Genomic DNA, 14,262 nt, shown 5'->3' on the forward strand with positions numbered 1-14,262 from the left:
AGGGGCTGAGGAGGTGAGTGGGAGAGGGAAGGGGATTGAGTGGGAGAGTGCGTGACAAAGGGGAGTGAATGGGAGTAAGTGACTGAGGGAATGGGAGGGAGTGACTGAGGGAGTGACTGAGGGGTGAGTGAAGCAAGAGAAAAGGGTGAGTTGAAGTGAGGGGTGAGTGACAGATGGAAGGTAAGGGAATTGAGTGGGAGGGTGAGTGACAAAGGGAAGGGAAGAGGGTGAGGGGGTAGAGTGAGTGAAAGGGAAGGAGGGTGACTGACTGAAGGTGAGTAAGAGGGAAGGGAAAGGGAGGAAGCAAAAGAGGGGAGTGAAAAAGAGAGGATAGAAGGGTGCATGAGTGTGTGTATGTGAAAGAACAAGTGTGTATATGAGAGAGAAAGGAAAATTGGTTCTTACCTGCTAATTTTCGTTCCTGTAATACCACAGATCAGTCCAGACACAAGTGGGTTTATGCTTCCCTACCAGCAGATGGAGACAGAAAAGACAAAACTTTGAGGCACGGCTACATAACTGAGAGTGCCATCTGCAGTTCCTCAGTATTGACCTGAACCCAAGCCAAGATTAGAAATCATTCTTCACTCCCAGGGCGAACTAGAAAACCTCAGGGTTGGATTCCCCTGATCTGGAGACCCACAAAACTCCAGCAATAACAACGTCCTGTCAACTGCTTAACTGAAACCACTTAACTGTTGCAATAGGTAATATCGAACGGAAGAGTACCAGGAAAAATCAGTCTTTCAGCAGTAGCACCAGGGCAGAATGAAAATTAGCAGGTAAGAACCAATTTTCCTTTCCTGAACATACCCAGATTGGTACAGACAAATGGGATGTACCAAAGCAACCCTACACTGGACAGGAACCCAGAAGACCTGCTCTCAAAACACTTTCACCGAATACAGCCTCCTCTGGTGCCCTAACATCCAATCGGTAATGTTTGGTGAAAGTATAAAGCGAGGACCACACTGCAACCCTACATATCTCCTGAGGAGACACCAACTGATACTCTGCCCAAGAGACTGCTTGTGCCTTAGTGGAATGTGCTTTAAGGCTACTATATTTTAAGGCAACAAGTCCCTTAAAATATAGGCTGAAGAAATAGCCTCTTTCAACCCCTGGGCCAAAGTAGCTTTCAACGCTTTCACCCTTTTCTTCGCTCCACCAAACACCACAAAAAGATGGTTTGAACATCTGAAAGAATTGGTAACCTTTAAATAACGCAAGAAAGCACGCTGAACATCCAAAAGGTGAAGATCTCTACCCATCGCAACATCACGCAATCACTCTGAGAACCCCGGCAATTCCACTGTTAGATTCACATGGAAAGGCAAAACCACTTTTGGCAAAAAGGAAGGCACTGTACTCAAAGACACTTTATTGTGAGAAATACACAAGAAAGGGTCACAGCAAGAAAGCGCCTGAAGCTGAGCAAATTGCCACCAGAAATACCGTCTAACGCAGTGGTTCTCAACCAGTGTGTCGCCACACTTCCTGGTCCCCCGCTGACCCAGCTGCTCCCCCGTCCTCCTCCGCCTGGGCTTAAAATGCTGTCAGCCCGGGCGGAACGCGGCAGGTCAGCTGGAGTCAGCGGCATCGGCATGGTCTCTTCTCGCTGCCCTCCCGCTGCCCGGAAGAGGAAGCGGTGAGCAGCGGGTGCGTGCGCGGAAAGAAGAGACCGTGTGAGTGTGGTCAGAATCGGCCCGAAGAACAGAAGAGAGGCACGGTCTGAAGAATGTGCAGCGCGGCTCGGAGCAAAATGAAGAAGAGCGTCAACCCCCACGGCTGATGGGACTCCTCCTCCGCGAGGGCTGAAAATGAAGGAGGTTAGGGTTGGGGGAGGCTGCTGCTGCCACTAGTTCGGGGGGGGGGGGGGGGGGGGGGGGAGAGAGAGTGAATGAGCAAGCATGTGTGTTTGAGATCCTGTATGCGTTTGTGTGTGAGTGAGATAGCATGTGTGTGTGTGATTGAGAGCCTGTATATGTGAAAGAGAATACGTCTGTGATTGACAGCCTGCCTGTGAGAGAGAGAGCATGAATGTAAGTTTACGATTGGGAACCTGTATGTGTAAGTTTGTGATTGAAAACCTGTTTGTGTGAAAGAGTATGTGTGTATGATTGAGATCCTTTGTGTGTGAGAGAGATCATGTGTATGTATGATGAAGAACCTGTGTGTATATGTAAGAGAGAGAGCATGTATGTCTGTGTGTGATTGAGAGCTGGTTTAGGTGAGGGAGCATGTGAATGTGTGATTGAGAGCCTGTGTGTAAATGAGAAAAAGAGAGAGACCATGTGTGTCTGTGTTTGATTGAAAGCTGGTTTAGGAGAGGGAGCATGTGAGTATGTGATTGAGAGCCTGTGTGAAAGTAAGAGAAAGACAGCATGTGTGTCTGTGAGTGATTGAGAGCTGGTTTAGGTGAGGGAGCATGTGAGTATGTGATTGAGAGCCTGTGTGTAAATGAGAGAGAGAGAGAGAGAGCATGTTTGTAAGCATGTGAATGATAGTCTGTGTGTGAGAGAAAAAGACAGCATATATGTGTGTGATTGAAAGCCTGTGTGTAAGCGTGAAAAGATAGACAGCATGTGTGTAAATGTGTAATTAAGAGCCTATATAAGTGAGAGAAAAAGCATGTGTATATGTGAGTGACTGACAGCATGTGTGTATAGGTGTGTAATTGAGAGCCAGTGTGAGAGAGAGCACTGGTATGTGACAGAGGAGAAAGTTCCAAGCAAACCACCCCTCCTCCTGCTAATTCAAAACAATCTCAGGACATCTGGATATCAAACGTTTCCAGGTATGCAGAGCAAAAAAAATTTTGTATCCTTATTTTTCATTACTGGGTCTTTGTGTCTGTTGTTTTGAAATATTTATTGGTATCTAGAAATTTTTTATATGAGATTTTAATTATTTGATATTCCCCTCATCAGCTGTTTCGAAATAATCTGTTCTTTTTGTTAGTATGGTTTTACTGCTATTGATTTTATATTTCTTGATTTGTTTTATAAGGATGGGTGATGTTTCTTTTTTCCTTTATTACACTGCATACAGAGACTCTGGCTTGTTGCAGTTTCCAATTCAGTTTTGTCTGCATGCTTCTAGTTATGCGTTTTGGTCTCTTTATTCTTTGGTAGGTGAGGGTCAGCACGTGATTCAGGTGAGGTTTTCTGCTGGCGTGTAGTTTCTGTGTAGGGCTCTATAGAAGCCTGACTTGTCTGTTTTCCTAATAGGAGATGTATTGGTGTCTTAAGGCCTGGTGTAATATTTCAGTGTTGCCTTTTCTTAGGTAAGGTGGTTACTGTTTAAGTGCTGGAAATTGGTGCTGTTTTGGTGTGGGATGTTTACTATTTATGCAATTTCTGTTCAGACAGAATATGTATCTTTTCCTTGTGTCATTTTAAACAATAAAAATAATTACCGGACCTTTACTTTTTATTTCCGCCGTGAATTGTAATGAGCAGTGTGTCACACATGTGAGCGTGGCCTGTCAGGTGTGTCACGATGGGAAAAAGGTTGAGAACCACTGGTCTAATGCAAGATCCTTCAAGGAGGCTTGACCTAAAAGCTTGAATGGAGGCTCACAGAGAACTCAAGATTAAATTGAGATTCCAATCCGGACAGACCTTGCAAATGTTTCACCCCCTTCAGGAAATGGTTGACATTGGGATGAGAAGCCAAGGGCCTGTCCCGCACCTTGCTCCTGAGACAATCCAAGGCCGAAACTTGGACTGAGTGAGCTATAAGCCAAACCTTAGGACAAACCCTGTTGCAGAAAAGACAAAATAATTGGGACAGACGCCAGCAGAGGATCCAAACGCTGCTGACCACACCAGGTCTCAAATACCTTCCAAACTCCAACATAAGCCATAGAAGTAGGACATCTAGCCTGGAGAGGGGTAGAAATAACTGGCTCCAAATAAGTCTTCATGCGTAATCGCCGCCTCTCAAAAGCCAAGCAGTGAGACAAAAGTGATCCTCCCAATATGAAAATATGGGACAGTGCTGCAACAACCCTGCAGATGAGCCAATCGCAGAGAACCATCCACTGACAGATGCAACCCTCAGCAGAAGCAAGGGGTCAAAATATTTCTCCAACCTTGGATCCCCACCAGGACAACGCCACTCTCTGTAGCGGCCGCATATGAACAAAGGCTCACAGAACTAGATCCAACATCGAGGCCATGGACCCTAGGACCTGCAGGTATTCCCAGACCCTTGGAACTGGGAGATGTAGAAGTTGAGATGTTGAGAACTTGCGCGAGCGCGCGTAGCAGGGTGTCAATCACAGTCTTCGAGTAACCGCGCTTCTTCAGGTGAGTCCTCTCAAGGGCCAGACTGTAAGATAGTATCAAGATGATCTTCGTGAAGAATCGGGCCCTGCTGGAGAAGGTCCCTGTGTGAAGGTAGACACAGAGGGCTCCCCGCAAGGAGTCTTTGCATGTCCGCGTACCATGGGCGTCTTGGCCAATCCGGGGCCACTAGTAGAACTAGTCCCCTGTGATGTTCTATCCTGCAGATGACCTTGCCCAGTAGTGGCCATGGGGGGGAAGGCGTACAGTAAGTCTTCCTCTGGCCAGGTCTGGACGAGAGCGTCGATCCCTTGGGAGTGTGGCTCTCGTCTGTGGCTGAAGAACCTGGGGACTTGGGCACTGAGAGAGGTGGCCTGTAGGTCCATGGCTGAGAGGCCCCAGCGATTTACTATCAGTTGGAAGGCTGTGGTCGACAGCGTCCATTCCCCTGGGTCCAGGTTCTCTCTGCTGAGGAAGTCTGCTGAGGAGACGTCTTTTCCTGCGATGTGGGAGGCCAAGATCCCTTGTAGGTTTATCTCCGCCCATTCCATGAGAGGGTCTATCTCCAGAGACACCTGCTGGCTCTTGGTTCCTCCCTGGCAGTTGATGTAGGCAACCGTTGTAGCTTTGTCCGACATTACTCAAATCGCTTTGCCTCGGAGTCTGTGGCTGAATCGAAGGCACGCTAGTCTGACTGCTCGAGCTTCCAGGCAGTTTATGTTCCATCCCACCTCTTCCTTGCTCCATTGTCTCTGGGCCATCAGTTCCTGACAGTGGGCTCCCCACCCTCATAGGCTCACATCCGTGGTGACCACGATCCAGTTCGGTGGGGATAGGCTTACTCTTCTGCTTAGGTGATCTTCCTGTAGCCACCACTGAAGCTGAGAACATATCTCTGCTGGCAGTTGGAGGCGAATTGAGTAATTCTGGGACAGTGGGTTCTAGCGTGACAGTAAGGGGCACTGGAGTGGTCGCATGTGAGCCCTTGCCCATGGATCGACCTTCAGGGTTGATACCATAAGCCCAAGGACTTGAAGATAGTCCCATACCTTGGGGCGTGCATTGGTCATCTTTATTTATTTATTTATTTATTTAAAGTTTTTATATACCGACATTCATCAGTGATATCACATCGGTTCACAGTGTAACGCAAACAGACACCTGGGATGGCGCATTACATCGAACAAATACTTGTTCGATGTAATGCGATATCATCAATCCTCGTAATTATTCCATCAGCTTCCTTCTCCTTGGGGGAGGTAGGAAGACTTTGTTCTGTTTGGTGTCGAACCAGGCTCCCAGGTACTCTAGAGACTGACAGGGCTGCAGACTGTTCTTGACCGTGTTTACGACTCAACCAAGTTCCTGCAGTAGGTTCTTGACTCTGCTGATCACCTGCCGGCTCTCTTTCGAAGACTGATCAGCCAGTTGTCCAAGTAAGAGTGTACCAAGAACACTTCCTTCCTTAGTATTGCCGCCATGACCACCATAATTTTGGAGAATGTTCTGGAGGCGGTTGCTAGGCCGAAGGGTTGAGCTCGGAACTGGTAATGGTGACCCAGTATCGCAAAGTGGAGAAAACACTGGTGATCTTGATGGACTGGAATGTGAAGGTAGGCTTCGGAGAGGTCCAGGGAGGTTAGGAACGCTCCTGGTTGTACTGCCACTATTACGGAGCGAAGAGTCTCCATGCGGAAGTGTAGAATCCGCAGATGACTGTTGACTTTCTTGAGATCCAAGTTGGGTCGAAATGATCCTTCTTTCTTGGGAACGATAAAATAGATGGAATAGCGCCCCGTATTTTGTTGGGGCATAGGAACTGGCATTATTGCCTTCAGACTGAGTAGTCTTGTCAGAGTGGCTTCCACTGCCAGTCTCTTGGTGTGGGAATGGCAGGGTGACATTATAAATTTGTCCCGAGGGATACTGTGGAACTCCAGAGAGTAACCTTCTCAAATGATGTTTAGTACCCATTTGTCCGACATGATCTTGACCCATCGTTGATAGAAGAGGGAAAGTCGACCCCCCTATTTCCTCTTCCTGTGGATGGGTCGTCCCATTCTCATTGAGGAGTACGGTCAGAGCCTGCCCCCGGGCCTGTTCTCCTCTTGGTTTGTCGGGTGAGACCTTCCTGAGAGACGAGGTGCCTGGAACTGTGAGTTCCTGTAGGGGCGAAAGCGTTGAGAGCCCCTGCCCCTAGTTCTTCTGGGGGAGGGAATCTGGGATCTTTTACCCCTGTCTTCCGGTAGCAAAGGTACTGGAGATTCGCCCCACTAGCTGACTAACTTCTCCAATTCGCTTCCGAATAAGAGAGATCCTTTAAAAGGCATCCTTGTGAGATTCGCTTTAGAGGTTGCGTCAGCAGACCAATTCCGCAGCCATAACTGTCTTCTGGCCGCCACTACTGAGGCTAATCCTCTGGCTGAGGAACGCACCAAATCTGAGCTTCCATCCATCAGGAAGGCTGCTGCAGGTTCAATCGTTTCACCGGTATAGGTTCCTGCGTTGTTTGCCTCTCTCTCTCTCGAAGCAAACAGGAACGTGCCACCAGAGCGCAGCAGGAAGCAATCTGCAGTGTCATTGCTGTTGCGTCGAAGGCCTGCTTAAGGATGGATTCTAATCGTCTATTCTGAGTATCTTTCAATGCAGCCCCTCCCTCAATGGGAACGGTTGTTTGCTTTGAGACGGCACAGACTATGGCGTCCACTTTCGGAAAACGCAGGGGTTCCTTGGTCACTGGTTTCAGAGGGTACAAGTTTCCAAAGCCCAACCTCCTTTAAAGCTGGCCTCCGGGGCATCCCACTCCAGGTCAATCAGTTCCTGGATGGCTTCCATCATTGGGAAGTAGCATGAGGCTTTATGAAGGGACACCAAGATGGGGTTCTTCTTTGGTTCTGCCATAGGGTCCGTGCCTGGGATCTCCAGAGTCTGGGAAACAAGGGCTGGTAATTCATCCCTGTGGAAGAAGTGAAGCATGGTTCTGTATGGTTCCAGGCCTGGAGGGATTTCTCCTTCTTCCAGAGAGCCGCTATTATCTTCTGAGGTATCTGAGACCCCATCCGGGAAATTCTTGGTTAGGCGAGGCATGTCTCGAGGCAACCGAACCGGGCCAGGGCTTCTGCACTTCCGGCAGGAGTTGAGCCCGGGTCGCAGCCGGGGCTGATTGTGCCTGAATGAAGGCTTGTAGCCCCTGGAAAAATTCTAGCCAGGAGAAGGTCCCTGGGTCCATGTTAACCCTAGGGGGAGTTGGAGAAGGGGCACCTGAGGTGCCCTCTTGTGAAGATGCCATTTCGGAGTTGCATAGATCCAGGGTGCTATCATATGTAGTAGTTCCGGACCCATCCTCTGACAGTGAGGGACCAGGCTTTGGTCCCCCCTGGATTTCTTCACAATGATGACACAGGCAGGACTCCAGTTCAGGCTGTGCGGCTCTGATGTGGCAGGCTGTGCAAAGAGAGTGCCTTTTGGGCTTCTTGGATGCCAGTGCCATTGCCTCTGTATATAGTTGCACAGGTAATGTGCTGTAATATGCGCGCAGTTATGCGCGTGTGTAATTTTTGTACGTGGCAATGCGTGTAGATATGCTCGCAGTTGTGCGTGCATCTATGTTAGAGGCGCACAAGTTAGGCGCTTTGACCGTCCGGCCTGCCCCGTGCTTACCAACTGCCGAGAAGGGAAGATGGCGCCAACTCCCCCGCGCAAAAGATGGTGCCCCCGAGGGTTTCCAAGTAACTGGATCCCCTGCACCGGACCGGGGCCTCGCCTAATCAAGGCTGCTCAACCCGATTGATGCTCCCTTCTACCTCGCTGGGTGAGGAAACTAAGTTGGTACGGCACTCTGAGCCCCAGAGACTGGAGACCTTTAGTTTCCTGCTTACCTGGTCTCGGCACTTACTGTCGCGTGCAGGAACAGTCTCCAGTTGCAGGGGAAAGGGCTTTACCTTCATCGCCGTGCTCGGATGCACAACCGCTGCCTTTCAGCCGCTCTAGGGGCTAAGTCCACGCCAGGAGCCGGCTACCGGACCAAGGCACACCTCTGAAGGATATCGGAGATCACCTCAGGAATTCTCAACTGGGGGAGGGACCCTTAGGCATCACCGCAGGAGAGAGAGGCTCAATCCTCTAAGTTAAAAATGTTTTCTTCTTTGCTGTAATTTCCTAACACTGTGCTAGTGTGTGGGGTAGTGTCCGCATCTGCTAGGAGACGGAGAGATACTGAAGATGGTTGAGGTCACTGCAGGGGTATAGGGTGACGTCAGCTTTGAAATCTGACTCGTCTCCCAACTGCTAGCAAAAGAGCACATAACCCACTGGTCCTGAGTCCATCTGGCTACACGCTAGGAAAGGCTCATTACATTTTCTGTATGAAATGAACCTACTGCTTTAGAGGGCAATTTTCAAAAGCCATTTACTTGGATAAATAAGCTGTCTGTGGGTAATAGTTTATGTGGGGATCAACAATGCACATGCTTTTATCTGTGGGAAATGTAAGTGGCATCAGAGGCATATGTCGGAGAGGCAACAATGAACATAGACAATGCACATAGTTTGCATTTTCAAAAATTGTGTGTGTTTGAGGGAAAAAAGTATTTGCAGATCTCTCCAGGTACTTTTTCCCCTAGGCAATTTTCAAAGGGAAAGTACATGCATACTTTCTCTTTGAGAATTAATGCAAAGCCTGCAGCAAAGTACTCCAGACTTTACAATAATCCATACAGTTTTGAATATTATCCCTTAAAAGGCTCTATATATATATCTATATATACACTTATGACACCTGAAATGGCATCTGTCTGTCAGGAACCATGTTGTCTGAGATGTTGGGGTCCAGCTTTGAGGGGATGAAGTTGCGTACAAAGCACGCTCTTTGCAAAGCTGCTGAGCTCTGGCAAGCAAAGCTGTGGGACCAGAGTGAACTGGTTGGACCGATGGGTTGTGTGTGTGTGTGGAGGGCGGAGAGATGTGCTGCCAGATGTGTACCTTTCAAATAGCTGTATGGATTGGAGCTAGGCAGAGGGACAGGTGAGCTAGAAGACTGAGAACCCATGAAGACTGAAGTGTAGGAGGGGAGAAAAGGGAGGAGTGCTGCGAGTGGTTTCAAATCATGAGGGATAAAAGTGCTGGATTCCAGATGGGGAGGAGCAAATATTCTCTGCTGAATTTTCAATGGATGATTACATAATAGCACTTGGCAAATAAGTACTTAGTCTATCTAGTTGCTCCTACAGACTTTCTTCAAATTCCAGTGGTTTCCCTCCTTTGCCTTTCCCACTGCTCTTGATCTGCAGGAAGGGATAACTGGGGATCTTGGCAGACCTCTGTTAAATAATTTTATGACTGCAAAAAGTATCTTACCCCTTGGAGAAACTGGCAGCACATCACAGCTTTCCCCTGCAACTCTCCCATTTAAGCTTGAAGTTTGTCGCTATCATGATAACTCAGAAATTACAATGAGTTTAAGATGTTTCTACCACTACTGAATGGTGAGTCAAATGGACCTTCAGATGACCTGGGCAAAACTGAACCTTAAACTTCAAGGATGGCCAACTCTGACCCTCAAGAGCCACAAATAGGTCTGGTTTTTAAGATATCCACAATGAATATGCATGAGAGAGCCTGGCATATAATGGAGGCGATGCATGCAAATCTCTCTCATACATATTTATTGCAGATATCTTGAAAACCAAATCTGTTTGTGACTCATGAGGACTGCAGTTGGCCACCCGCCTTATACTGGATAGCTAGTTATGAGATTAGTAATGTTGACAAAAGAGTCTGCCACATCCTTACCTGAAGCTCCTTTTGCAGTCTATGCATTAGTACTGCTACAACTTGATTTGGAAGCTCAATAAATTTTAATAAGACAAATGTCTTCTCTAGGTTCTGCCTCCCAGTACGCAGGAAAGGAATCTCATTGGCCATCTTTTGGATAAAAGCAGGATATGCTGTATCCTCAGGAGGTTATGGAGAGAATGCAATAGAAGACCAGTCGAGTTTTAGATACTTCCCATAAATCAGATAATACCATAGGAGGTTCCTGACATTGTCCTCTACCTAGATGAGAGTGATTTGCAAGACATAGGCTATGATATGTTTTCTCCAGCCTGAAAAGGTGGAATAGTAGACTGACTTTTCATTTTAGATATCACAGACTCTAAAATAGGAGACATCTGCTCTAGGGGTGAAGATGGTGGCATATCAGTAAAACACTTTTTTTTTTTTTTTAAAACAAATTCTGTGCACAACTTTTTAATCATAAAACTGTGCTCAGTTACAGGAAGGACAGTTATGTCTGATTTAGGAGACAAAATCGGTATTAGGAGCTATGGTCCCATTTTGTCTTTCTGTGCTGAAAATGGAGTCTCTGTGCTGAGAAGGTCTCTATGCAGAAGATTGTGCTATGATTTTGCTTGTGGATGGCACCAATAACTTTTCTGTACCAAGCAGAGACTCCATCTCTGTGCTATGAAATGTTTGTTGGTGACAGCACACGTTTTGGCACTGGACTTATCACTGCCTTTGGATGGTGAATGACATCTAAGCTGAGATTTGTCAATTATGGCACCAGTCATAAGAGGACTCTGCCTTTTTTAATTTAAGTGACAGCCTCTGGGCCAAAAAATGCTTCACCTTAATTATGATATGGAAACCCGAGGTGATCTTAGAAATGTCTTCAGTGTGTGGCCTTTCGACCTTATGGTTCTTGGAGACATGCAAAGATAGGCTGCACAGTTAAGATCATCATTATAAGGCCCGTGACACTAGACACATTGGCCCATTGTAATCAGACAGCATAAATGTTGAAGAGCAATGGAGACATCTTTTGAACCCTGGCTTGTTATCCACCAGCCTGAAGAGGGATAATGCTAAATTTATTTATTTATTTATAACTTTTTCTATACAGATATTCGTGGCAACATCATATCGGTTTTCATTACAACAGCAGGAGGAAAATACATTGAACAGGGGAGAGGGTTACAAAGGAAATATAGGAACAGTAAGCTTAGCGAGGGAAATATGTGAAAACCAAACAACAACAACAACAACTAGGTGATAACAAGGCAATAAGTACTCAGCAATAACTGTAGTTATATTTATAATTGCAATCACCATCACAATAAAGTAAATGTAACTGTGATTGCAACTATAGATATAGACTAGATTCTAACATAGGTTAAAACAAGATATGTACAATGTACTTCGAAGAGCTGGCAATTCAGGAAAAGAGGGAGGCAGGGGGTACGCTTGTTTGGATAGCCAGGTCTTGAGGTTAGCTCGGAATTTAGAAGGACATGTTTCAAGCTGTAGGTTAGCAGGTAGGGAGTTCCAATGAGTAGGTCCAGCTATGAACATAGCTCGTTCCCTTGTAGATGTAAGGTGAGCGTGTTTTAGGGTGGGCACATGAAGAGTCCCATTCTTGGAGGATCTAGTGAGTTGCTTCGAGCGTTTGGGTTGAAATGGTTCTTCAAGCCAATTGAAGTTGTGGATGTGTATGGCTTTGTGGATTATGGTGAGGGTTTTATAGAAGATACGGGCAAACTCAGTGTTGAAGAAAATAATATTTTTTTTTTTAAGGAGACTTGAACAAAAAATAAAAATATCAAGATGGAAAAAAAAATCTTTCAAGGGATAAAATGGTGAAAAGCAGCTTTAGTTTGAGAGAGAATTAAAAAAAAAGTTCCTTTCACACTTATGGAAGAAAATAGACTGAAGAAACTAACATGGTGGCGGCGGCTGTACAGGACGGTCCACACAAACTTAGAAAGAGCGATAGTCACCCTCTTGCTGCCCCATTTCAAAGCATGGGCACATAACTGCCACATCAAAACCAGAATTCTGAGACCACTAAGAAATGGTTTGCTTTCATTATGGATGAGATAGCTAAACATGCTAAAAATCAACATGACAAATTTGAAACTCAATGTGTGCAGAGCACAAAGAAAGAGAAAAGTCTTTCTTTGTCTCTTCAGGAATGTGCAAGCAGACCTCTGGCTGATGTTGCTACTTGCAGTATCTGGTGTCCAAATCATGGAATACCACAGTAGATAGCCAAAATACTCAGAGACAAATGTTCATCTCTTACCTGTCCAGAGTCAGGATCAGTCTTCACTTTTAGACTTGGATCCTCCCGCTGAAGGCAGTTCAATGCATACTCCAGATCTATATATGAAGAAATACAGTAACACAAAATATGAAGACAGATTAAGACTGCAAGGCCCATCTAAATTTGCCCAATTTGCTTCCTTTTTCAATGACACAGAAATAAGAAACAGAAGCAATGCATTGCTGGGGCAGACCAAGGTCCATCAAGCCTAAATTCTGTCTGAGAGCAGCCAGTCCAACTCTCAGGGAGCTAGCAGATCCCAAAAAAGTAGATCTATTTCTTGTTACTCACTCAGAGGAATATCAATGGTTTTTTCTAGTCTACCCGGCTTATGATGTTTTATGGATTTTTCCTCCAGGAACTTGTCCAAAGCTTTTTTAAACCCTGCTATGCTAGTCACCTTGACTACATCTACTGGCAACAGATTCTACAGCTTGGTTATGCACAGAGTAAAAAAAAAATACTTCCTATATGTTTTAAATCTGCTGGTTGTTAAGTTTCATGGCATGATTCCTTACTTTAGTATTATTGAAAAGGTAAATAGCTATCCCTTATTTTCCCATTCCACCCCATTCATTTTTTATACACTTCTATTATGTCCCCTCTCAGCCATCTCTTTTCCAAACTGAAAAGTCCTACCCCGTGTAGCCACTCATCATGTCTCGCTACTATATTGTTTTTTCGTTGATTATTCTATCGCTCTCTAGCTATTATTTAAAATATCTTTCCTGTCTTCCATCTCCCATGTTCTCGCTCCCTGTTCAATGTAACTTTTTCCTTCTACTTAGTTGTTAATTGGTTTCCCCCCTGTTTTATTGTAAACCGGTACGATAAGACCTTGTCTTGAGTATCGGTATAGTAAAGGAATTTAAATAAATAAATAAATAAAATCATAAGGGAGTCATTCCATTATCTTTATCATTTTTGTTGCCTTCCTCTGCACCTTTTCTAGTTTTGCTGTGTATTTTTCGAGATGGGACGACCAGAACTGCAATTATCAAGGTATGGTTGCACCATCGATTGGTACAGAGGCAATAAGGCACTGAAAAACCCATGTTAAGAAACCCACAGTATGCTTAGCATTGGTGCATGCAAACTGCATTTAAAAGAAGGTATTAGCTATTACAGGTAATGTAAAGAGCCACATTAGTGGAGAGACAACTTAGCGCTCATTTTTAAATTTCCCACATTTAACTCATTAAAGGGGCAGAGTTACATCAGGAAGAAAACTACATGTATTGGTTTGGATTTTCCAAACTACGCGTGTAGTTTTAGTTGGAAAATGTTTCTGCAGAAAAGCAGATTTGGGTACTTTTTCCTTGGCCAAGTTTCAAAGTAAAAGTGCACTTGTAATTTTCCTTTGAAAATTGGTGCAAACCTGATAGAAACAGAACATGATGGAAGATAAAGATAATACAGCCCATCCACATCTCCTACTCAACTTTATAGTTCCTTCCTCTCCCTCAGAGACCCTCTGCACTTGTCCCATGGTTTTTTAACTCTGTCCTCATCACCACTACCTCCACAGGAAGACTGTTCTATGCACCCACTACCCTTTCTGTACATAAATACCTCTTTAATTACTCCCAAAGTGTACTCACTTTCACACTCATCCCATGCTTCTTCTAGGGTCTCTTTTCTGTTGAAAGATTCACTTCCTGTGCATTTATTCCTTGGACGTATTTAAATGTGTCCATCTCCCCTTTCCCTTCTTTCCACCAGGGTATAAATGTTTAGACCTTTAAGTCTGTTCCCATTCGCTTTATGATGTAAACCGTTGTCCATTTTAGTAGCTGCACTCTGGACTGACTCAATTCAGTTTATATCCTTTTGAAGGTGCAGTCTCCAAAATTCTACACAGTACTCCTA

At 45.5% G+C, this 14,262-nt stretch overlaps 1 protein-coding gene across 2 annotated transcripts in view; it reads right to left on the reverse strand.

Annotated features, from left to right (window-relative positions):
- Positions 1 to 14,262, reverse strand: part of GFM2 (G elongation factor mitochondrial 2) — a 163,083-nt gene that overhangs the window by 40,679 nt on the left and 108,142 nt on the right. For both annotated transcript variants that reach the window (XM_029575022.1, XM_029575015.1), the window contains exon 16: positions 12,373 to 12,449. In XM_029575022.1, the coding sequence (XP_029430882.1) occupies positions 12,373 to 12,449 (77 nt within the window). The remainder of the gene's footprint in view (positions 1 to 12,372; positions 12,450 to 14,262) is intronic.

Source organism: Rhinatrema bivittatum, chromosome 1 (genome assembly GCF_901001135.1).
Source record: "Rhinatrema bivittatum chromosome 1, aRhiBiv1.1, whole genome shotgun sequence".
NCBI classification, from domain to species: domain Eukaryota; kingdom Metazoa; phylum Chordata; class Amphibia; order Gymnophiona; family Rhinatrematidae; genus Rhinatrema; species Rhinatrema bivittatum.